The sequence below is a fragment of the Geotrypetes seraphini genome, chromosome 6 (genome assembly GCF_902459505.1).
Source record: "Geotrypetes seraphini chromosome 6, aGeoSer1.1, whole genome shotgun sequence".
Lineage (NCBI taxonomy): Eukaryota > Metazoa > Chordata > Amphibia > Gymnophiona > Dermophiidae > Geotrypetes > Geotrypetes seraphini.
Genome location: NC_047089.1, coordinates 239,099,165 through 239,125,635, shown reverse-complemented (window position 1 = coordinate 239,125,635; position 26,471 = coordinate 239,099,165). Strand labels below are relative to the sequence as shown.

General features: G+C 43.5%; 1 protein-coding gene across 2 annotated transcripts in view; it reads left to right on the top strand.

The window, feature by feature from the left end:
• PHEX (phosphate regulating endopeptidase homolog X-linked) overlaps window positions 1-26,471 on the top strand; it is a 188,945-nt gene that overhangs the window by 37,179 nt on the left and 125,295 nt on the right. For both annotated transcript variants that reach the window (XM_033949946.1, XM_033949945.1), the window contains exons 4-5: window positions 5,182-5,268; window positions 7,970-8,196. In XM_033949946.1, coding sequence (XP_033805837.1) covers window positions 5,182-5,268; window positions 7,970-8,196 — 314 coding nt within the window. The remainder of the gene's footprint in view (window positions 1-5,181; window positions 5,269-7,969; window positions 8,197-26,471) is intronic.

Genomic DNA, 26,471 nt, shown 5'->3' with positions numbered 1-26,471 from the left:
ATTATTTTCTATTACATTAAGTTTTATATCAAGGTAGATTTAGTGTCTTTTTTCTTGCCTAAAGAAATGCTGCATGGGGAGACATATTTTCTATAAATTAATGCCTGGGTCTAACTCTAATCGTTGATCTTCTTTATTTCTTTGCAGAAAGAATCCTAAAAACTCAGCTTTACTCGTATTGTAAAAAGCCATAGCTTATTACCAATTTTTATTTTTTATTTTTCAAAACATTAACTTGTCTGAATCAGAACTTCTCTTCCTGGAGCCAGCTCTAGACAGACTAGGCCCCTGCCTAGGGAAGCAGAGTTAGGACAGGAAGGCAGATACTGGACTAAGGGGTGAGGTGGCGTGATAGGGCCTTCAGTCATCTCTAGGTTGAGGGGAAGGGGGGGGTGGGTAGAGTTGCCAGATTTTCCAATTGGAAAACCAGAACCCTAGACCCGTGCCCCCCAGTTCCACCCATCCCCGCCCATTAATCCTTTAATCCCACCCCCAGCTCCACCCCCCACTGCCTGCTCTTGTCAGGCAAGGAGGAAATCCGCGCATGCGAGGATGCCACGCGATGACGCTACACGCACAACGCGATTTGAGGAGGCTTTTCAAAAGCTATCCTGACCCCCGGACATGTCCTCAAAAGGAGGACATGTCCGGACAGATCCGGACGTCTGGTAACCCTAAGGGTGGGACACAGCTGAAAATTCACCTAAGGCAGGGGTGGGGAACTCCGGTCCTCGAGGGCCGTAATCCAGTCGGGTTTTCGGGATTTCCCCAATGAATATGCATTTAAAGCAGTGCATGCAAATAGATCTCATGCATATTCATTGGGGAAATCCTGAAAACCTGACTGGATTACGGCCCTCGTGGACCGGAGTTCCCTACCCCTGACCTAGGGGATCCTTGCTTTCCCTTTTTCAGATCTATCCCTAAATCTTCTTTAAATTTTACCTCTGTCCAAATAGATTTTATTTTCAATATTTATGCAACTGTTCAGAATGCATTTGTAATATTGAAAATTGATTATTGCAACTCAGTTTACTGGGGGATCTCTTCATCTCACCTACGTTGGCTTCAAACTCTTCAGAATTCTGCAGCGAGGCTACTTTGGCAAAAGTGTAGTTACTTACCTGTAACGTAGGTTCTCCGTGGACAGCAGGATAGTCAGCGGGTGGGTTGTGTGGCTGACTATCCTGCTGTCCACGGAGAGCCTACGTTACAGGTAAGTAACTACACTTTCTCCTAGGAGCATGTTCCACCAATCATGAAACAGTTACATCGGCTTCCTGTACAGTTCAGATTCAGTTTGAAATCTTGGGTCTACCCTTCAAAGCGCTTCATCTCTCACAACCATCTTATGCTTCTGTTACTGTACCTTATACACGTCTCCCTCCGTATTCGCGGTTTCAGCAATTGCGGTTTCGGTTATTCACTGATTTTAGCTTGCTGGCTCCTCCTCCCAAATTACATCAGCTTGCATAGAGAAATCGCTGATTCCAAGCGTTTACGGAGAAAATCGCCGATTCCCGGCACTCTCTTCACCGTGTTTTGCCTCTCCTTCAACTTCAAGAACCGGCCAGGTCTCCCGCCATGTTATTCGCAGTTTCACCATATTCACGATGGTTTTTTAATAGAAAACAGCGAATAGCGTATGAAAAAGTTATTCGCGGTTCTGTTAATCCCCTATCGCAGTGAATACAGAGGGAGAAGTGTACTCCTATGCGTTTACTGTGTTCAGTCGATTGCAACAGACTTGTTCTTCCTTCCCCGAGAATGGCGCACTATGAATCTAAGCTTTCCTCAGCGTACTTTTTCATCTCGCCATTATTTTAGAATAACCTTCCACCTTTTATTAGAGCAGAGCTGTCTTTTTCAAAATTTAGGGACCAATGACTTACCCCCTTTTATAAAACCGTAACAATCATGAGCATCGGAGCTGTTACTGCTGCGGCCAGCGCTAAAACCATGCTACAGTTTTGTACAAGGGGGGGGGCGGAGTTAGCCAATTAGCAGTGATTTTCAGTCCACTAGCTGTCTTAGGTTTATGTGTCAAGTTAACTGGGCACTGGTCTGAATATTGGCCGCTACTTGGTTAGCTTCTAGGTTGATGGATATACCTAGGTTACCAGATTTCGCGATGCCATCTAATTAAACCGTTTTGGGTAGGGTTACCAGATGTCCGGATTAATCTGGACATGTCCTCTTTTTAGAGGACTGTCCGGGCGTTCAGACGGCTTTTCAAAACCCGGCACTTCCTATAGGGTAAAGTCCAATGATACCAAATCAGAACTATGGTCCAATCCCTGCGGAGTTTCACAAGGATCACCTCTCTCACCTACGCTCTTCAACCTCTTTATTTCCTCCCTAGGAGCCACTTTAGACAACCTTAATGTCACAGCCTTCAGCTACGCAGACGACATCACCATACTCCTCCCCTTCGACCCATCAGAAACCACCACCACAGTAAAGCTGGAAACAACCCTAGATACAGTAGAAAAATGGATGATGGATCACAAACTGAAACTAAACTCAGAAAAAACAAAATTCCTTTTGCTCGAAAAGGCCAAAACTCCTACCATCACAGAACTGAAAATCAAAAATACCAAATACCCAATACAACCCGAACTTAAACTCCTAGGAGTAACGATAGACAGATGCTGCACAATGCAGTCCCAAATCGACAAGACAACCCAGAAAGCTTTTCTAACTATGAGAAATCTACGTAAAGTCAGAAAATTTTTCAATCCAGCACAATTCAGACTAATTACCCAATCCCTAGTCTTAGGTTTGCTGGACTATTGCAACTCCCTCTATCTACCTTGTCCTGCCATGATGATAAAACAACTTCAGACCATACAAAACACCGCCCTCAGACTGATCTACTCCCTGAGAAAACATGATCACATTACAACTGCCTTTTTAGACTCTCACTGGCTCCCCATACAAGCACAAATTCAATTCAAATTCTACTGCCTATTATTCAAAGCGTTAAATGGCTCTTCCCCCTCCTACCCATTTTCCTGTCCCATCTCAGCAAGTTCTTTTCCTGTCCCTGTCCCATTCCTGCAAGCTCTGTCCTCATGTGCCCGAGCCTCAAACACTTTAAAATCATAAATGTTTGAGGCTTCTGTGGTTAAGGCAGAGCTTAATAATAATAATTTATTTCCTTTATACCGCTATACCGTGAGGTTCGAAGCGGTTTACAGTAAAGATACAAAAGAGATGCAATAAAATAAAATAAATGAAGAAAAGTACTTAGAAATTCCCTGACTGTCCCGAAGGCTCACAATCTAGCTTACAGGAAAGGGGCAAAAACTCGTGGGATGGGATGGGAAAATTGAGTTCCTGCTGGGATGGGGACAAATTTGTCTCTGGGTCATTCTCTGTTTGAGGGTTCAAACCCACGCTGCTGCTTGTGACCCCCGATTGCCCCAGGTACATTAGATAAATTGTGAGCCCACTATGCAGGCAAACTGGGAAAATCCCTTCTCTTCATAATCACAGGTCTTTGGAACGACCTCACCTCCCCGTTGCGGAACCTGAGCTCCCTTCAGTTATTCCGCAAACAATTGAAAACCTGGTTTTTCAGCAAATTGTAACTCTATCCTTCCCCCCCCTTTCCCCCCCCCTTCTTCACATAAGTTCATGTAATCCTTTTTTCTTCCTCTCTACCTACTATTTTAAGTTCTTGTAAACCGTGTCGAACTCCATACTCTTGGAGATGATGCGGTATATAAACTTAAGGTTTAGATTAGATTAGATTAGCCCACCGGGACAGACGGGGAAAAATGCTTGAGTACCTGAATAAACTCATGTAAACCGTTCTGAGCTCCCCAGTTAAGAATGTCGCTGTTACATTGTTTCAGAAGCTGTTTTGCTGCTCCCCTAGAGCCTCAGAGCTGGTGTTGTGACATCATAATGCCTCATTCCACCAATGCCTAAGAGCCAACCTCATCAATGATGTCACAATGGCTTGATCGTCCTAGACTTGGCTCACTTTGGCTACATTTTGATTTCTAGAGTGGCGCAGTGGTTAAAGCTACAGCCTCAACACCCTGAAGTTGTGGGTTTAAACCCATGTTGCTCCTTGTGACCCTGGGCAAGTCACTTAATCCCCCCTTGCCCCAGGTTGTGAGCCCTCCAGAATAGACAGGGGAAATGCTTGAGTACTGAATAAATTCATGTAAACTGTTTTGAGCTCCCCTGGAAGAATGGTATAGAAAATTGAATACATAAATAGTGTGAAAAGTTTCAGCCTCTGATAACCAGAGCTGGTATTGTGACATCATAATGCCTCATTCCACCAATGCCTAAGAGCCAACCTCATCAGTGATGTCACAATGGCTTGATTGTCCTAGACTTGGCTCACTTTTACTACATTTTGATTTCTAGAGTGGCGCAGTGGTTAAAGATACAGCCTCAGCACCCTGAGGTTGTGGGTTCAAGCCCACACTGCTCCTTGTGACCCTGGGCAAGTCACTTAATCTCCCTATAGCCCCAGGTACATTAGATAGATTGTGAGCCCACCAGGACAGACAGGGAAAAATGCTTGAGTATCTGAATAAATCCATGTAAACCATTCTGAGCTCTCCTGGGAGAACAGTATAGAAAACTGAATAAATAAATAGTGTGAAAAGCTTCAGCCTCTGATAACCAGAGCTGGTATTGTGACATCACAATGCCTCATTCCACCAATGCCTAAGAGACAACCTCATCAGTGATGTCACAATGGCTGGATTGTCCTAGACTTGGCTCACTTTTACTACATTTTGATTTCTAGAGTGGCGCAGTGGTTAAAGCTACAGCCTCAGCACCCTGAGGTTGTGGGTTCAAACCCACATTGCTCTTGTGACCCTGGACAAGTCACTTAATTCCCCCATTGCCCCAGGTAGATTAGATAGAATGAGAGCATGCTGAGACAGACATGGGGAAAATGCTTGAGTAGCTGAATAAACTCATATAAACCGTTCCGACCTCTCCTGGGAGAATGGTATAGAAAATTGAATGTATGTTTGTTGGGATCTGTATGGTAGTATGAAGGATAACAGCAAATCTCTTCATAAAGTTAGTTAAGAACTCCAAATCAATCAATCAGCTGTTTAATTCACTTTAGTAAAGGGCCTCTTTGCAACGGCTTCTCAGCATGTTTTTGACGTGATCTCACAAAGGTATTTCTTTTCTTTCTAGCTCTGCTTGAGAAACCTATAAGTAAAAGGCGAGACATTGAAGCTATACAAAAGGCAAAAGTTCTGTATCTGTCCTGCATGAATGAAAGTAAGTAGATCTGCGTTTCTGAATTTATTTTAATTATTAAAAAAAATTATATGCTGCTTACAAAAACTAAGGACTCCTTTTACTAAGGTGCGCTAGCGTTTTTAGGGCACGCAGGATTTTAGCTGGCGTTAAGGTCTTGCGCGCGTGGCAATTTTGCGTGCCCTATTCCGCGCGTTAAGGCCCTAACGTACCTTTGTAAAAGGAGCCCTAAGCCTTTTACAATCAACATACGCTAGGCAGACTGGATAGGACATTTGGGGCCCGATATTCATTGATGATATAGTGGAATTAGAAGGGCAACCACAATGATTAAGGGTAGGGTTACCATATGGCTCCAGAAAAAAAAGAGGATGGATTGAGATATCCAGGTTTTACTTCCATTGAGAGGGAGAGGTGTTGAATATGGCAGTGCAGGGGAGACAGAGAGAGAGAGATGCTTTGTGGGGGAGGGTTGAAGAGGAACAAATATTGGATATAGCAATGGAGAGAACAGAGGGAGAGATGCTTACAGTCTCTGCTGGCGATGACTTTGCTTTAGAATTAAAACTGTGGCCCATCAGAGAGATGGTAAGGGAGGGAGGGAAGAAAGGGGCAAAACTCGCAGCAGGGAGATTGGACTTGGAATGAAGGATAAAGGGAAGAGATGAGAGAGGGGAAAGTGTTCACAGGGTGGGGGAGACACTGTAGGGAGGAAAGGAAGATGAGATGGAGAGATGTTAGACTAGGGTACCGGATGGGGGAGGAGGGAAGAGAGAGGGAGAGATGCGGGACATTGGGTTGGAGGGAAGGAGATATGCATGAGAGGGAAAGGGAAGGGAGACAGAGTGAGATGTTGGCAGAAGGGAGTAAGGGAGAGAAGCTGGACAATGGGTGGCAAGGAAGAAATTCTGGACCACTATGGAGGGGAGAGAAATGCCACATTAGGGAAGGGAGAGAAATGCCAAACTGTGCGAAGGAGAAGAAAAAGATGATTTACCAAAGGAGGGGCAAAGGGGAAGACAAAGATGTCAGACCACAGGAGAGAGAGGGAGAAGATGGTGCACAGGGATGGGTGGGGAAGGGAAGAGAGATGGATGAAATGTTGTTTATGGATAGATGGGAATAGGGGTGAAGAAAGGGGGAGGAGATGATACACATGGATGGGGGGAAAGGAATTGAAAGGTAGGGTAGAGAGAGGGAGGAGATAATGTGCATGGATAGATTAGATGGGAAGGGAAGACATGGGAAAAGTAGAAAGATTTGAGAAAAAAGCAGAAAAATGGAAGAAAGTTGAATGTTAAAAAATTAATGCCAAAGATGGATGTAGGGCAGCGAGTGAAGGAGAGAAAAATGGCAAATGAATAAGAAGGTCCTGGAAACACAGTAAAGAGCACAGACAGAAGGAAGTGCAACCAGAGACTGGGAAAAGATGAGTAGAAAAATAAAATCACCAGACAATAAATTATTTTATTTTCAATTTAGTGACTGATATGTGTCAGTTTTGAGAATTTACATCTGCTGTCTATATTTTGCTCTGTTCAGGAAGAAATTCATGTATTTCTATTTCTCTGGTGTGGTACCGTGTGCAGAGTCTGGCATCTTAGAGTTTCATTTGTGTATATTAGTACTTTTAATTTGTGCTCCCTTAATTGATAGGGTTTACTCATATCTGTGTTCTGCATGTATGACCGGCCAGGTGTTCTAGTAGAACTGAAGGTTGAGAAGTGTTATTGGTGTCATGGCCCCAAGTAGGAAGATTTTTGTTGGCTCTGTTTCAGCCTTTTCAGACCCCAAAATTAGCAGAGACCACTACCCTAGGGTTACCATAAAGCTCCGGGAAAAGGAGGGCGGATTGAGATTTCCGGGTTCTACTTCCACTGCTTTCAGCGAAGTAAAACTCGGATGTCTCAATCTATCCTCCTTTTTTCTGAAGTGCATTCTGTTTGGTTTCTCACTGAAAAGGCAATAAGCCTTGTGCTATAAGTTAATGTTATAGATTGCCTGTACAGGTTTCAAGGTTCCTGGAAATGACTGAGAGAAAAGCACTAAGGGCTCTTTTTACGAAGCAGCGGTAGAGGTTTCTACTGTGGGCTGGTGAGATAAATGCTTTGATGCTCATAGAAATTCTAAGAGTGTCGGAGCTTTTAACTTGCCGACCCATGGTAGAAACCTCAATCGCTGTTTAGTAAAATCCAGCGCAAGTTCTCTTATAGATTTATTGAAGCATGCAGTTTGACCAGGGCTACCTAGACTTTTGCAACAACTCTCAAGTTGCAACAACTCTCAAGTTCTCAGCCCAACCAACAAAGTTGGGGAAGTCATCATCGAGGCCTATACACTTAGTCCAGCAATTTCCCCCCCCCTTTTTTTTTTTGTTTCGTATTGTTCAGACAGAACAAAAAAAGTGGTAAATCGCTGGACTAACCCCCTCTTCTATTAAACTGCGCTAGCAGTTTTTAGCACAGAGAACTGCGCTGAATGGCCCGCGCTGCTCCTGACGCTCAAAGGAACTCAATGATAGTAACTTCCCCAACTTTGTTGGTTGGGCTGAGAACTTTTCAGCAGCCCCTCGTATCTTATATAGCCTTTTACATTCGCTTAAAGTTCAGATGTTGCACAATAATCAAACAAACTTGAACGCTACCGTACTTTTTTTTGGCTTGATTGATGAAGATGTAGAGTTCCACTCTTAATTTTTTTTTTCAAAATCTCCATTTTTCAGCTGAGGTGGAGAAAGCAGATATGAAGCCACTTATAAGTTTACTCAAACAGTCATCATTGCGCTGGCCAGTGCTGGAATCTAATCTTGGAGCTGAGGGAACTTGGTCTGAAAAGAAGTTCAGTATGCTGCATACCCTTGTGGCACTGCGGGGTCAATACAGTAATTCCGTCTTCATCCGTGTGTACGTAGCACCGGATGACAAAAACGGCAATGAGCACATTCTGAAGGTGAGGGTCCCCTTTATGCCATCACAATTAGCTGGTCTTCACATTTCTGTGATTTTACGGAAAGAACAATTTTCATTTGTGCTGTAACCTCATTCAGTATGCTTGAACTGTTGACAATACGTCAACATTTTCACCCCAATGTGCTGCAGTTGCTAAAACCCCCACAAACACAAATATTTGAAAAGGGGTGGTGAACAAAATGGGTGCAACTATGTCTTGAGTATTATGTGAAGTTATGGCTGTTCCATCTCAAAAAGGAAAGGTTCAAGATGAGCAAAAAAAAAATGATAAGAGATGGAACATTTCCTTCAGAAGAAAGACTAAACAGGTTAGGACTAGAGAATGACACGGGGACCGTTTACCGCGGTAAACCATGGTCACCGCAGTAAATCTGCAAGAATGGAGACATTTGGTTTACCACAGGAATGGGGACAAGACCTTTCACCGCCCTGCGGGAGCGGTGAAAAGTCTTGCTCCCGTGGTAAAAAAAATTGCGCCTGTGTCAGACTCAGTATCTCCTCCCCAGTTCCTCTTGCGCCTATTTTACCTTCAGGAGCCAGCCATGCCACAATGAAGACAGAAGGAACCCAAAACTAAAGCCTGAGACCAATGTGATTTGAAGAATAAAATTACCAGACATCGAAAGATAGAAAAAAATTAATTTATTTTATGTTTTGTGATTAGAATATTGCAGATTTGAAATCTGTATCCTGCTAGAGCTGGTATTAGACATAACTTGGGACCACTAACTTGGGACCACAAAGCCCAGGCTGTGCTTCTTTAGCTTGCAGCTGGATTAGGGCTCTCTCTCTGACCAGGGGCCAGTTGCCCTAGTTGCACTGCCCTAACACTATTCCTGCCATGTGTGAGTGAAGCATTCTGTTAGCTTGAGTTTTCTATGTAGCATTGTGTAGTAATTTGGTTTTTCAGTTTTCACAATAGTGGAGGGAATATTTGTGAAAGGGAGGGGAAACAGGGGTTTTGTTGATCCTTGCTCTGTATTATTTTTGTTTATAAAATGACAATTGTATAGAATATTGTCTCTTTTTATACTTTACTAAAATAAGTTCAATATAAAATCATAACTATTCGAGGCTTGTGTGGATGGAATTTGACAGTTTGCAGGGCGGGAACCGAGCTTGCGGGGCAGGGACGGGGACTGAACTCATGGGGATGGGGCAGGGACGGGGGACTGAGCTTGCGGGGACGGGGTAGGGATGGGGTCGAGCTTATGGGGATGGGGTGGGAACGGTGATATATTTTTTCCCCATATCATTCTCTAGTTAGGGCTCTTCAGCTCAGAGAACAGATAACAGAGAAGGGACATGCTAGAAATTTATAAAATCATGATTGAGGGGAAGTGATTAAATAGAGAACAGGGTGTTTGACCTTTCCAAGGAACTAAAAACAAGAGGACACTGAATGAAAATTAGTGACCAGCAGATTGAAAACAAATCGTGAGAACGTTTTTGCCATGGCATGTGTTATTGGAGGACGTGGCCTCTATGTCTGACAATGGCCAGTCTTGGTCACAAATGACCAGCAGATCCCCAAAAGTAGATCTATATCTCATATTCATTTCCAGGGATGAAAAATGGTTCTTCCAAATCTACCTGGCTAATTATTTTTTAAAGAATTTTTTCTGCAGGAAATTGTCCTAACCTCTTTGAACCTAACTATCCCCCCCCCCCTTATACTAAAGCGCGATAGCGGTTATTAGCACAGGGAACCGCGCTGAATGCTCCGCACTGCTCCCAACACTCATAGAGTCCCTAGGAGCGTCGGGAGGAGCGTGGAACATTCAGCGCGGTTCCCTGTGCTAATAACCGCTATCACGCTTTAGTATAATAATAATAATAATAACTTTATTCTTCTATACCGCCACAATCTTGCGACTTCTAGGCGGTTTACATTCTAGGAAATTTGATCATGTAACACCTCTTCTTAGGAAACATAGAAAGATGACGGCAGAAAAGGGCTATAGCCCATCAAGTCTGCCCACTCTACTGACCCACCCCATTAAGTCTGAGTACTAATGACCTAGTTCCTTAACTCGACCCTCGTAAGGATCCTAACTAGGGCATCCCATTTATTCTTAAAGTCAATAACGCTGGTGGCCTTGATCACCTGCTCTGGAAGCTTGTTCCAGTGATCTACAACCCTTTCTGTGAAGAAATACTTCCTTATGTCACTATCGAATTTCCCTCCTCTGAGTTTGAATGGATGCCCCCTTGTGACCGAGGGTCCCCTGAGAAAGAAGATGTCTTCCTCCACCTCGACACGTCCCGTGATGTATTTAAATGTCTCAATCATGTCCCCCCTCTCCCTGCGCATTGGCTTCCTATATCTCACCGGATAACATATAAATTATGTATACTTACTTTTAAATCCCTGTTTTATAAAACTCCAGCATTCATCTATAAATTATTAATCCCTTATACTCCAAATAGAATACTGAGATCCAATGAACAAAATCTATTCACGATCCCTTCTCTTAGGATTATTAATACAAGACGGCAATTTATTTTTTCTGTTACTGCACCTCAAATTTGGAATTCTCTCCTTATTTATTTAAGGGAAGAACGCAATCTGGAGAAATTTAAGAGTAATTTAAAAACTTTTCTTTTTAAAGATGCTTTTGATAATTAGTTAGCAGTCCGCTGGTCAAATTTTTATTTCCATTGTTTAATTTTATGACTATTTTCCCTACCTTTTGTTTTACTCCCTGATTGTCTTACTTTTCTTTAATGATTTTGTATTTCATTCTCCTTTTCCCACATGTTCATGGTTTGTAATGTCTGTCTTTTAGTCCGCTAGGATGTAAAATATTGTAAAGTGTTGCATTGTCCCCCAAATACTGTAATTTTAAAAAATGTTCATCGCTTAGAAATATGATTAAGCGATTAATCAAAAATTTTATTAAACTTGAAACTTGAAGAGAGCTGGACATTCAGCAATTTACAATATGTAGAAGGAGTACAGAGTACAGAAGCTTTAGGAAATCGAAATTGCAAAATATACTGTTTGCTAAGAATTTCGGAGCGGACCTGTAAAGAAAAGTCGCAACTTTCAAAAAAAAAAAAAAAGTGAAAATGACAATATACAGTTTGTTTAGAGATTCAAAAAAACTGCAAAAATTACAATATATAGTTTGTTTAGAGATTCAGAGAGGTCATATTAGAAAAAAGGTCATGAGATTACAAATGCTGCTCGTTTAGGATTTCAGAGGTGATATATCTGTCGAATAAGGTAGTTCTTATGAGTTTTCTAAAAGCATTGTAGGTCAATTCAGCTTTATTAATGTAGTATAAGGGGGGAGGGGGATAGTTAGGTTCAAAGAGGTTAGGACAATTTCCTGCAGAAAAAATCCTTAAAAAAATAATTAGCCAGGTAGATTTGGAAGAACCATTTTTCATCCCTGGAAATGAATATGAGATATAGATCTACTTTTGGGGATCTGCTGGTCATTTGTGACCAAGACTGGCCATTGTCAGACATAGAGGTTGGGTTTGATGGATCTGGGTCTAACTTAATTTAGCTTTTATGTTCTTATGTAGTAATTTACCTTGAATTAGAAACAGAGAAAAAAAATTGATAAAGACCTTATGGCCTATCTAATCTGCCTGACCATGTTATATCTAAATACTTGCTTGTGTGTCTTACCTCAATCAACCAAGAAATGAAGGTGAACAAACATGATTATATTATTTTTTCTCTTCAATGGCTGCTGTGCCACATGCATGGCCATCCACCCCAGAGGTGGTCACATAAGCCTCGATTCTATATAGGTTGCCTAGTGGGAAGTGTGTGGCGCAGTGGTTAAAGCTACAGCCTCAGCACCCTGAGGTTGTGGATCCAAACCCACGCTGCCCCTTGTGACCCTGGGCAAGTCACTTAATCCCCCCATTGCTCCAGGTACATTAGATACATTGTGAGCCCAGATAGGGAAAAATGCTTGAGTACCTGAATAAATTCTGAGCTCCCCTGGGAGACCAGTATAGAAAATTGAATAAATAAATAGTGTGAAAAGTTTCAGCCTCTGATAATCAGAGCTGGTATTGTGACATCATAATGCCTCATTCCACCAATAAGAGCCAACCTCTTCAGTGATGTCACAATGGCTTGATTGTCCTTTACTTGGCTCACTTTAGTTACATTTTGATTTCAAGAGTGGCGCAGTGGTTAAAGCTACAGCCTCAGCACCCTGGGGGTTGTGGGTTCAAGCCCATGCTGCTCCTTGTGACCCTGGGCAAGTCACTTAATCCCCCCATTGCCCCAGGTACAATAGATATATTGTGAGCCCACCAGGACAGACAGGGAAAAATGCTTGAGTACCTGAATAAATTCATGTAAACTGTTCTGAGCTGCCCTGGGAGAACGGTATAGAAAATTGAACAAATAAATAAATAAAAAGTCATTATTGCTGACTAGTGTGATGCTAAGCAGTGGTGTAGTGAGGGTAGGAGGTGCCTGGGGTGGTGGTGCCCCTTACGCCCTCCTCTCCACCCTTGCGCTCCTTTCCCACTCCCGACATCACATGCGCACCCTCCCTTCCCCCCCCCGCACCTCTTCAAATCTTCGCCAGCGCGAGCAGCTTCTCCAGCCTGCTACTCGCACCGGCGTCGGCTTTCCCTCTGATGTCACATCCTGGCCCCGCGACTTGGAAGTGATTTCAGAGGGGAGCCAGGCTGGCGCAAGCGGCAGGCTGGAAACGTTGCTCGCGCTGGCGAAGGTTTACAGAGGTAGAGGCGGGAATGGGGGAAAGGAGGGTGCGAGCATGGCGTGGGAAGGCGGAGAGGTGCTGGCGCCCCACCAAGACGGCGCCTGGGGAGGTCCGCCTCCCCCTCCCTCCCTCACCATGCCACTGGTGCTAAACATGATTCTATAAAAGATTGGCACACTGTTTAGAATATCGCTTAGCACCACCTATGCGACATCAGACGTCACTAGGTGTCTTAAGTTAAGGCACAGTGTATTTACTGAAAAATGTACCGTATATACCACATACAACTATGCGGTTTCTATATCACATACATACAATCTTATGTCCCTGCTAGTTCCACATATAATACAGATATGTCTGTAAAACCTCATAAGCAAAAACAAAAACTGTGGATACAGATGTTCTGGAGATAATTTATTAAACACTGACATATAAAACCATGAAAATTAAATTAAGAAAGTACAATGATAAAAAAATACTATGATAAAAATCCAACCGGACCCTACACGAACACGCCTTCCTCAGGGGTCCAATGGTTTGCAACCTCACATATAAAGAACTGGACTGAAAACAGTCTATTGTCTTTAAACATGTGAGCAAAGAACGCCGTAGACAAGCTGAAGTAGCAATAAAATGCCCATCTGCAGTAACCGTTATCTCTCTCCTTATTGGCTAAGGCTCTTAACATTTGCATCTCCTCTTCCTATAGGCTAAGGCTCTTTACACCTGCATTGTGAGGTCATAGGGCTTTATGATTATAGAAACATTATAACATGATGGCAGATAAAGGCCAAATGGCTCATCTAGTCTGTCCAACAAAGAAAAATAGGGAACCCGATAATCCACAGTGAAAACAAAAAACTGTGGATACAGATGTTCTGGAGATAATTTATTGAACACTGACATATAAAACCATGAAAATTCAATTAAAAAACTACAATGATAAAAAAATACTGTGATAAAAATCCAACCGGACCCTACACAGTCCATGTTTCGGTGAACACGCCTTCCTCAGGGGTCCAATGGTTTGCAACCTCACATATAAAGAATTGGACTGAAAACAGTCTATTGTCTTTAAACCTGTGAGCAAAGAACACCGCAGACAAGCTGAAGTAGCAATAAAATGCCCATCTGCAGTAACCATTATCTCTCTCCTTATTGGCTAAGGCTCTTAACATTTGCATCTCCTCTTCCTATAGGCTAAGGCTCTTTACACCTGCATTGTGAGGTCATAGGGCTTTATGATTATAGAAACATTATAACATGATGGCAGATAAAGGCCAAATGGCTCATCTAGTCTGTCCAACAAAGAAAAATAGGGAACCCGATAATCCACAGTGAAAACAAAAAACTGTGGATACAGATGTTCTGGAGATAATTTATTGAACACTGACATATAAAACCATGAAAATTCAATTAAAAAAGTACAATGATAAAAAAATACTGTGATAAAAATCCAACCGGACCCTACACAGTCCATGTTTCGGTGAACACGCCTTCCTCAGGGGTCCAATGGTTTGCAACCTCACATATAAAGAATTGGACTGAAAACAGTCTATTGTCTTTAAACATGTGAGCAAAGAACGCCGTAGACAAGCTGAAGTAGCAATAAAATGCCCATCTGCAGTAACCATTATCTCTCTCCTTATTGGCTAAGGCTCTTAACATTTGCATCTCCTCTTCCTATAGGCTAAGGCTCTTTACACCTGCATTGTGAGGTCATAGGGCTTTATGATTATAGAAACATTATAACATGATGGCAGATAAAGGCCAAATGGCTCATCTAGTCTGTCCAACAAAGAAAAATAGGGAACCCGATAATCCACAGTGAAAACAAAAAACTGTGGATACAGCTGTTCTGGAGATAATTTATTGAACACTGACATATAAAACCATGAAAATTCAATTAAAAAAGTACAATGATAAAAAAATACTGTGATAAAAATCCAACCGGACCCTACACAGTCCATGTTTCGGTGAACACGCCTTCCTCAGGGGTCCAATGGTTTGCAACCTCACATATAAAGAATTGGACTGAAAACAGTCTATTGTCTTTAAACCTGTGAGCAAAGAACACCGCAGACAAGCTGAAGTAGCAAAAAAATGCCCATCTGCAGTAACCATTATCTCTCTCCTTATTGGCTAAGGCTCTTAACATTTGTATCTCCTCTTCCTATAGGCTAAGGCTCTTTACACCTGCATTGTGAGGTCATAGGGCTTTATGATTATAGAAACATTATAACATGATGGCAGATAAAGGCCAAATGGCTCATCTAGTCTGTCCAACAAAGAAAAATAGGGAACCCGATAATCCACAGTGAAAACAAAAAACTGTGGATACAGATGTTCTGGAGATAATTTATTGAACACTGACATATAAAACCATGAAAATTCAATTAAAAAACTACAATGATAAAAAAATACTGTGATAAAAATCCAACCGGACCCTACACAGTCCATGTTTCGGTGAACACGCCTTCCTCAGGGGTCCAATGGTTTGCAACCTCACATATAAAGAATTGGACTGAAAACAGTCTATTGTCTTTAAACCTGTGAGCAAAGAACACCGCAGACAAGCTGAAGTAGCAAAAAAATGCCCATCTGCAGTAACCATTATCTCTCTCCTTATTGGCTAAGGCTCTTAACATTTGCATCTCCTCTTCCTATAGGCTAAGGCTCTTTACACCTGCATTGTGAGGTCATAGGGCTTTATGATTATAGAAACATTATAACATGATGGCAGATAAAGGCCAAATGGTTCATCTAGTCTGTCCAACAAAGAAAAATAGGGAACCCGATAATCCACAGTGAAAACAAAAAACTGTGGATACAGATGTTCTGGAGATAATTTATTGAACACTGACATATAAAACCATGAAAATTCAATTAAAAAAGTACAATGATAAAAAAATACTGTGATAAAAATCCAACCGGACCCTACACAGTCCATGTTTCGGTGAACACGCCTTCCTCAGGGGTCCAATGGTTTGCAACCTCACATATAAAGAATTGGACTGAAAACAGTCTATTGTCTTTAAACATGTGAGCAAAGAACGCCGTAGACAAGCTGAAGTAGCAATAAAATGCCCATCTGCAGTAACCATTATCTCTCTCCTTATTGGCTAAGGTTCTTAACATTTGCATCTCCTCTTCCTATAGGCTAAGGCTCTTTACACCTGCATTGTGAGGTCATAGGGCTTTATGATTATAGAAACATTATAACATGATGGCAGATAAAGGCCAAATGGCTCATCTAGTCTGTCCAACAAAGAAAAATAGGGAACCCGATAATCCACAGTGAAAACAAAAAACTGTGGATACAGATGTTCTGGAGATAATTTATTGAACACTGACATATAAAGCCATGAAAATTCAATTAAAAAACTACAATGATAAAAAAATACTGTGATAAAAATCCAACCGGACCCTACACAGTCCATGTTTCAGTGAACACGCCTTCCTCAGGGGTCCAATGGTTTGCAACCTCACATATAAAGAATTGGACTGAAAACAGTCTATTGTCTTTAAACATGTGAGCAAAGAACATCGCAGACAAGCTGAAGTAGCAAAAAAACGCTATGGACCCCTGAGGAAGGCAAATTTGCCGAAACACGGACCGTGTAGGGTCCAGCTGGATTTTTATCACACTATTTTTTTATCATTGTACTTTTTAAATTGAATTTTCATGGTTTTATATGTCAGTGTTTAATAAATTATCTCCAGAACATCTGTATCCACAGTTTTTGTTTTCGTCGGTGGATTGTTTTCACTGTGGATCATTGGGTCTCCTCATTTTTCTTTGTTGTGCTCAACCTCATAAACATCCCCACTAATAAAATACAGTATCAGTATATCAAGTCAAAACAGAATTCACCAGTTAAAAACCAAAAAAAACCTCAAAAGATGTCAGGTCAAATAATCAATTCCAGACCAATTCACATTTGCATATAAAGCAAGTCTAATTCAAGTAATTCAGAAGTACAAACAGGCTTTAAATAAGAACATAAGCAATGCTTCCGCTGGGTCAGACCTGAGGTCCATCGTGCCCAGCAGTCTGCTCGCATGGCGGCCCAACAAGTCCAGGACCTGTGCAGTAATACTCTATCTATACCCCTCTATCCCTTTTTCCAGCAGGAAATTGTCCAATCCTTTCTTGAACCCCAGTACCGTACTCTGCTCTATTACACTCTCTGGAAGCGCATTGGCTAAGGCTCTTAACATTTGCATCTCCTCTTCCTATAGGCTAAGGCTCTTTGCACCTGCATTGTGATGTCACAGAACTTTAGTAACATAGAAACATGATGGCAGATAAAGGCTAAATGGCCCATCCAGAGCATCCACTATCTCCTCCTCTCCCAATAAGAACATAAGCAATGCTTCCGCTGGGTCAGACCTGAGGTCCATTGTGCCCAGCAGCCCGCTCACGCGGCGGCCCAACAGGTCCAGGACCTGTGCAGTAATCCTCTATCTATACCCCTCTATCCCCTTTTCCAGCAGGAAATTGTCCAATCCTTTCTTGAACCCCAGTACCGTACTCTGCCCTATTACGCCCTCTGGAAGCGCATTCCAGGTGTCCACCACACGTTGGGTAAAGAAGAACTTCCTAGCATTCGTTTTGAATCTGTCCCCTTTCAACTTTTCCGAATGCCCTCTTGTTCTTTTACTGTCAGGGAAATCTAAAGAGGATATCCGATGGGATAAGCATTAGCATAGGAAGGCATTGGTAAATAATTGCGTTTTCAGCATTTTCTTAAAATTCATCCTCCCAGTACAGAATCGCAGGATACCAAGCAGGACAGTCCATAATTCTACACCAGCCACAGATATGCCAGAGTTTTCTTGGCCTAAATGCCTGTACCCTAAGTTAGGCGCACAACAGGGCCTAATTAAAAAAACAGTTGCCTAACTTGAAAACATGTCCGTTATCCGCCCCTAAATATGCCCACTTTTAGGTAGGTGTTTTGGACTAGACGCCTACTTTTTGCAGAATCGCATTTTTCGAGTCAGGCACCTAACTTTCAGTTAAGTTCGGTTAACGGCAATTATGAGATAATTGGTGACAACTGTCGGTGGCAATTAAGCCGATTTAGCTGTCTAACTTGTGGCATACTTTATGGAATTTATTTATTCAATTTTTCTATACCGTTCTCCTGGGAGAGCTCGGAACAGTTTACCTGGATTTACTCAGGTACAGTGATGTAGCGAGGGTGAGAAGCGCCCCACTCCTGCCCTCTTCTCTGCCCCTCCTGGCTCCCGCTGCTTTGTGCGTGCCCCTTCCCTTTCCCGGTACCTCTTTAACTTGCTGCCCATGTCGGCGTCGGCTCTCCCTCCGACATCACTTCTTGGGTGCGGGATACGAAAGTGACGGCAGAGGGAGAACCGACACTGGCACGAGCAACTGGATTGCGCCAGTGAAGAGTGAGAGGTGGGTGGAAGTAAAGGCGCACACGCAGCAGGAGGAATGGGATAGAGCAGAGAGGAGGACACCAACATGGCGCCCAGGGCGGACTGCCGCCCCTCCCTTTCTAAGCCACTGTTCAGGTACTCAAGCATTTTTCCCTATCTGTCCCAGTGGGCTTGCAATCTATCTAATGTACCTGGGGCAATGGGGGGTGGGTGGGGGGATTGAGTGAATTGTCCAGGGTCACAAGGAGTAGCATGGGTTTGACGGCCTCAGGGTGCTGAGGCTGTAGCTTTAACCACTGCGCCACTCTAGAAATCAAAATGTAGTAAAAGTGAGCCAAGTATAGGCAATCAAGCCATTGTGACATCACTCATGAGGTTGGCTATTATTGGTGGAATGAGGCATTATGATGTCACAATATCAGCTCTGGTTATCAGAGGCTGAAGCTTTTCACGCTGAAAATGCAATTGTTCGTTGCTGCATTTCTTTGAGCATTTGACCTATTGCAAGGATTGAATCTTTCTGCTTTTGTTTTTATCTGTTCTGACCTGTTTCAATATTTTATGTATGTAATTTTATTGTAACTGTTTTGGAATAAAACAGTATAGAAAATTTTAAAATACATAAATAAATAAATTTTATTTTCTCTACTGTTCTCCCAGGGGAGGTCAGAACGGTTTACATGAATTTATTCAGGTCCTCAAGCATTTTTCCCTATCTGTCCTAGTGGGCTCACATTCTATCTAATGTACCCGGGGCAATGGGGGGATTAAGTGACTTGCCCAGGGTCACAAAGAGCAGCGTGGGTTTGAACCCAGAACCTCAGGGTGCGGAGGCTGCAGCTCTAACCATCGTGCCACACTCTCAGACATCGTATGATAAGAGATAGCACGGGTAAACATTGTCTGACAGAGATGGCAAAACATAGTTAAGAAAGCATGGTGAAAACATAATGTGACAAAACATGGTGTGGTGAGGCCTAATGCGGTGAGCACAAGTTTGGGAAAATATAGCATGGCAAACATAGTATTACAAAGTGTCATGGGTTAAGGGCCAAGGCCCACATGCAGATACAAATCAACCATAACTTTAAAAAATGGCGATCAAGCTGTGCCAAGGCCACAAAGAGCACGAGGTCCCTCCATGTGACGTCTGTAGAGGGAACTTGTCAGTTTATATAAATAGGCATAAGTGATAGAAGGGAGCGCACGATGTGGAAAGCTAAACAAACATAAGCGTGAACGCTGGAAAAGTGACTGAGGGACCTGTTTACTAGAGTGTGGGTAATATTTTGCACTCAGTGGCGAGGGGGGCGGTCTGTAGGTGTGGGCGCTGGCCCCCCTCCTCCGCTCCCTCTGCCTCGTCCCACACCTCCCCTCGCCGCGTGCGCGTCCCCTTCCCTTCCCCCATCCCGGCTTCAACGCGTTCCTCGCGACTGCGTCAGCTCTTCCGCTGACATCACTTCCAGGCGCCGGGCGTAAAAAGTGATGTCAGCGGGAGAGCCGCCGGGTTCGCGAGGAGCATGTTGAAGTTGTTACTCGCGGCGGTGAGCAACTAGTTGTATGGGGGGAGGGAAGGGGCCACACGCGTGGCGGGGGGATTGGGGAAGGGGCCAAGGGGGTGGAGCCTCGAGGGCAGGGGAGGGGCACGTCCACCCGGGGCATCTCTCATCCTCGCTACGCCACTGTTTGCACTGACTATAAGTAAAAGGCAAAAATTAATGCTAGGTTTGCGCATTTATTGATGGAGGTGCGCCCAGCGTGTCCCACATACAGCAGTTATGGGAAAACTACGGCCTGTTTAGTTTTATAATCTGGCCCGCTGACCATCCGAACCCCACATACCTCCCTCTCTCGTCAGGGAATTCCCTCTGCTGCATCACTGATGATGTCAGTAATGTGGCACACGGAAGGCCCCGACGAGAGAAGGCCGTGAATCAGCCTGTTTAGAGTGCTGCCGGCCTGACGCTCTGGAGGGAGGTATGTAGGGCTCGCAGTCGGCGGGGTTCGGATGAGAGGGAAGGATGGAAGGCTAGCGGGGGGTTCGGCTGCGCGGCGGGGGCGGGTGCTCAAGGGTTCTGCTGCAGAAAGGATGAGAGGGAGGGAGGGAAGGATAGAAAGATGCTCTTGGTCCGGCCCTTCTGTCAAATTTAAGAAGCAATTGTGGCCCACGAGTCAAAAGTTTGCCCACTGCTGCCATACAGTTACATTACATTACATTACATTAGTGATTTCTATTCCGCTTGTGCCTTGCGGTTCTAAGCGGATTACAAGTTAGAAGACTGGACATTTCCAGTAGCATTGCAGTACATATAATCAAGAATGCGTTAAGTTACAATTGTTATTCTGGACTTTTCCAGGATAGATTGGTAGTAGATAGTAGATAGTGATAGGTTGTTTAGACGAATAGAGATAATATTGTCCGGATTCTGTTGTTTAGACGAATAGCGCTAATACTGTCCGGATTCGAGGTGTTGCTGGTGGTGGTGTTAGGGTAGTCATGAGAGCATTTTCTAATACTTTTGTGAGGTTATGATGATGGGAAGTGTTTTTTGAAGAGATGAGTTTTGATTTCTTTTCGGAATGCTTTAATGTCTATTGATTTGGTCAGTAGATTGGTGATGGTAGTATCGATCTTTGCTGCCTGTGTCGCTAAAAGGCTGTCATATAGTTTCTTTCGTCGTGTTCCTTTGAGAGGGGGGTGAGTGAATAGGCTCTGAGTTCTCCTTAATCTGTGTGAGAGGTTACGGTGTAGTCTGTTGTTTAGGTAGCTGGGTGCTGTTCCATGTATTACTTTGTATAGTAGACAATAGAATTTGAACTGGGATCTTGCTTTTATTGGTAGGCAGTGTGAGTCTAGGTATGCTTTGGTGATGTGGACATATTTGCCTAGTGAGTAGATGATTCTGAGGGCTGTGTTTTGAACTGTCTGTAATTGTTTTATCATGTAATTTGGGCATGATAGGTATAGGCTGTTACAGTAATCTACTATACTCAGTACTAGGGATTGTACTAGTATCTTATATTGATCTTTGTTGAAGAATTTTCTTATTTTTCTTAGGTTACGTATTGTGAAGAATGCTCTTTGGATGATTTTGTGGATTTGGGACTGCATTGTGCAGTTTCTGTCTAGTAGAATTCCCAGGATCTTGAGTGTGCTTTGCATTGGGTACTTGATTGTATTTACTTCTAGTTCTGTGAGAGATGGGTTTTTTTCCCTTTCCAGTAGTAGGAATTTAGTTTTTTCCGAGTTCAGTTTTAGTTTATGACTTGACATCCATTTTTCTACTGCAGAGGAATGATGGGGCCAATGGTGGGCAGCATTTTGACTGTCCACTGCCGACGTTAAACCTGGGTATTCGATGTCGGGCCCTTTCTGGCAATTGGCATTGAATATCCAGGTTTTCTTTTGGTCACTACACACGTGAACCAGTTAAACTGATATTCAGTGACTGATAGGTTAAATTATAGCAGTTAATCTAATTTATTCCAGTATTTCTGAGTCATGCTTTGCCTAATACAATATAAGGAATAACAGAATGTATATGCAACATTAAATCAGTTTGAGGAAGACGGAGAAAAGGGGAAGGGAGAATAAAGGTTCTATGACTGTACTGGTCAATGGCATGTGGTCAGTGCCTTCAAGGGATTCGACCCATCCCCTGTAGGCACTGCTCTGAATTGTTTTGGTTGAGCAGGCAACAGACAGATGCTGCTCCGCCAATCCAATTCAGATCAGTACTGTCAGGGCCTTCAGGGGGGTTCAGAGCAGGCTGCCTACTCAACCAATCAAACTGCATCAAGCAAAAAGTAAACAAACCCCCCCCCCCAAAAAAAAAAAAAAGCAGGGCTGTAGAGCTGTAGTTCCAGCACACTAAACCGTGGAAATGTTTTTGCGGCACATTATAATTGAAATTATAAAATTGCATAACCAACAAAAGATGAAATATGAGAGTTATTTATCTAAAGTTTTTTAAGCCGTACATGAAGAAGGACACGGTACTACTCGAAAGGGTTCAGAGAAGAGCGACTAAGATGGTTAAGGGGTTGAAGGAGCTGCCGAACAGTGAAAGATTAGAGAAACTGGGCCTCTTCTCCCTCGAACAGAGGAGATTACCGCCCGGGACATGATCGAAATATTCAAGGTACTGAAGGGAATAGACTTAGTAGATAAAGACAGGTTGTTCACCCTCTCCAAGGTAGAGAGAACGAGAGGACACTCTCTAAAGTTAAAAGGGGATAGATTCCGTACAAACGTAAGGAAGTTCTTCTTCACCCAGAGAGTGTTAGAAAACTGGAACAATCTTCCGGAGTCTGTCATAGGGGAAAACACCCTCCAGGGATTCAAGACAAAGTTAGACAAGTTCCTGCTGAACCAGAACGTACGCAGGTAGGGATAGTCTCAGTTAGGGCGCTGGTCTTTGACCAGAGGGCCGCCGCTTGAGCGGACTGCTGGGCACGATGGACCACAGGTCTGACCCAGTAGCAGCAATTCTTATGTTCTTATGGTCTTAATTGTAAGTAGGACCAGATTAATCAATAGGCACACTAGGCATCTGCCTAGGGCCCAAAAAGATGAGGGGGGGCCCGCTGAAAGAGGACAACTCACCTTGCCAGCAACGGGCCCCCCTCCCAGCAGCAACCGCAAAACAGCCGGATCTATTACTGGAAGGTCCCGCGATGACTGCTTCTACCGGTTCATCCCCCTCCGACATCACTTCTTCCGGAGCAAGTAAGTGACATCGGAGGGGGATGGACTGGCAGAAGCAGTCATTATGGGACCTTCCAGTAACAGATCCGGCTGCATTGCGATTGCTGCCGGGAGGGGAACCCATTGCCATTGCTGCGGGGGGGGGGGGGGGTATTTGCGTTGCTGCAGGGAGGCTGTTGCTGTTGCTGCGGGGGGGGGGGGGGCGTTGCCATTGCTGTGGGGTGGGCCATTGCCGTCAGCTGTTATAATGCTGCTTTCGGGCAAAGAAGCTCAGAGGGCAGAGGAGGGGGAGAAAGGAGCATGGAAGGGTGGTGGAGGAAGAGAAAGGGGGCAGGGTGGTATGTAAGGGTTGTGAGAAGGATGGTATGGAGGGTGGTGGAGGAAGAAAAAGGGGGCAGGATGGTATGGAAGGGTGGTGGGAAGGATGGTGGGGCAGCATGGTATGGAAGGGTGGTGGAGGAAGAGAAAGGGGGTAGGGTGGTATGGAAGGGTTGTGTGAAGGATGGTATCGAATGGTGGTGGAGGAAGAGAAAGGGGGCAGGGTGGTATGGGAGGGTGGTGGGAAGGATGGTGGGGCAGTGTGGTATGGAAGGGTGGTGGAGGGAGAGAAAGGGGGCAGATGCTGATGGAATTGTGTGCAGGGAAAAGGAAGGATACTGGATGGAATTGGGTTGGAGGGAAAGAAAGGGGGCTAATGCTGATGGAAGTGAGGGGAAGGGAGAGGAGAGAGTGAAATGCTAGACCATGGGGGTGTGGGAGAGGGAAGGGAAGAAGAGAGGAGAGAGATGCCAGACCATTGGAAGAGGGAATGGAAGAAGATGGATGCCAGACCAATGAGGGTGAAGGGAAAGATGGAAGGGGGAGGCATACAGTTTCTGGAAGTGGCACAGAAGGACAAAAGATGAAAGGAAGATATTGACAAGACCAAGGTAGAAAAAAAATTTCTATTTATTTATTTTTGCTTTAGGGGACATGCATCACTCTTTCTGTGGTGTTGCATTGTATGCAGAGTCCAGCTTCTTGATGGTTTTATTTAACCTTTGTCTATTTTATCCCCCCTTTTACAAAACTATAGAGCATTTTTTTTAGCACGGGCCATGGCTAAAAACCATACTACAGTTTTGTAAAAGGGGGGAAAGGTTAGTTTGTGATTACATATTCCATACTAGGTGAAGGTGTTTTCTGTGACCTGTTTGTATGAAAGACATGTTTTTTTGTTAGCGTTGACTAGTCTTGTTTGGCGAAATGCATCAGGCATGGTTCTTGGGAGCACCTTGAATTAACCTGATTTGAATCTCCTTATTTTCTGCCAATCTTCTTTTGTTTCACGTTGGATTCTTTGGTGGACTACTTGCCTTGTTTTGTTGCAAGTTAACATACATGGAGTGGAACATACTAAAGGAGTTACAGATTTGGTTGTTTATCCATACATATGGGTTACAGTTGGTTGATGTAGAGTGAGGCGTTGTAAACTTGGTTATTAATATAGACTTATATTTCAGATAGTATTACTGCTTTACAAATATTTGAACACTTTCATAGATGCTTGCAAAGGGTTCAGAGTTAAATCCTTGGGTAAGTAGGTGGGAAGGGAAGGAAGGGGGATTTGTTCAGAGATGTTTGGGGGTTGCATAGAAGAAAAACTATGGACTGGCATACTAATCTTTGTTTTGAATTTAAAAAAAAAATGAAATACAAGTGGAAATAAAGAAGTAAAGAAGAAAACAGATAAATGGGGGCGGGACATGGGCAGAGCATGGGCGGGTTAGGGGCGGGGCAGGGCCAGGGGCGCCGAGTGTACTTGTGTGCCTAGGGGCCCTCGAAGAATTAATCCTGCCCTGATTGTAAGAATGATAGATAGAATTGCTAATCAATACGATGGATGTGTTTGTTTTTGAGTGCAAATTAACTCATAACATGACTCAATAGTCAACAAGCAAACATGCATTTCATCAGCCACCATCTGCAGTCATTATCTTTTTTTCAATTTATTTTCTGTCAGAGCTGAAAATCCAAGTTTGCAAAGATAAGAGGATCCAAACAGTAACTAAGCCTTGATTGCTTTGTTGCTCAAGTTAGGAAAACTACTACATTAAAAAATAAATTAAAATTACTTGCTGCTAGTTTTCAAGGACCAATCACATCAAAGAATGATGCTTGTCTGGGCGGTTCTATCCTTATGCACACAGACGGTCATAACATTAACAGACTCTTGCGAACGCGACGTGCGTGTCATCTATTCTAGTGTATACTTATGAAGGGAAATTTTTAAAAATAAAGTAAAACTCTCGTGGCACAGTCGGAATCTCTTTGGGGCACTCACTGCTGTCAGATACCTAGACCCACTATAATCTCCCCCAACCCTGAAATGTCCTGTCTAAATTAGATTGTAAGCTCTTCTGAGCAGGGACTGTCTATTGTATTTATTTATTTTTCAAACATTTCTATACCGTTTTTTTCCAAAACGGTTTATAGGGAGTTACATGCATCAAATATTAAAAGTCTATACAAAATATGAACAAAAGCAGGCATAGTCAATCTTACATAAAGCCAATTGCTCAAAGAAATGCATCTACAAATAATTAAAATGTACAGTGTTGCTTACGCCTTTCAGCGCTATAGAAATAAAGGGTTCATAGACAAAAGCACGCGCCGACAATTGAGCGCAGCGTGAAGGTGCGCGCCGTACAAAATTACAGTTTTTAGGGGCTCCGACGGGGGTTTTTGTTGGGGAAACCCCCCCAGTTTACTGAATAGACATCGCGCTGGCGGTATGGGTGGTTTGGGGGGTTGTAACCCTCCACATTTTACTGTAAACTGAACTTTTTCCCTAAAAACAGGGAAAAAGTTAAGTTTCAGTAAAATGTGGGGGGTTACAACCCCCCACCCCCCCCACAACGCCCCCCACAAGGCGGCACAATGTCTATTAAGTAAAGTGGGGGAGTTCCCCCCCCCACACACCCCCGTCGGAGCCCTAAAAACAGTAATTTAGAGCGGCGTGCGCCTCCGCGCTGCGCTCAATTGTCTGGGCGCGCCTTTGTCCCGGCGCACTTTTGACCTGACACCGAAATAAGGTACTAAAGGGAATAGACTTAGTAGATAAAGACAGGTTGTTCACCCTCTCCAAGGTAGAGAGAACGAGAGGGCACTCTCTAAAGTTGAAAGGGGATAGATTCCGTACAAATGTAAGGAAGTTCTTCACCCAGAGAGTGGTGGAAAACTGGAACGCTCTTCCGGAAGCTGTTATAGGGGAAAACACCCTCCAGGGACTCAAGACAAAGTAGATAAAGACAAACTGTTCACACTCTCCAAGGTAGGGAGAACGAGAGGGCACTCTCTAAAGTTGAAAGGGGACAGATTCCGTACAAACGTAAGGAAGTTCTTCTTTACCCAGAGAGTGGTGGAAAACTGGAACGCTCTTCCGGAGGCTGTTATAGG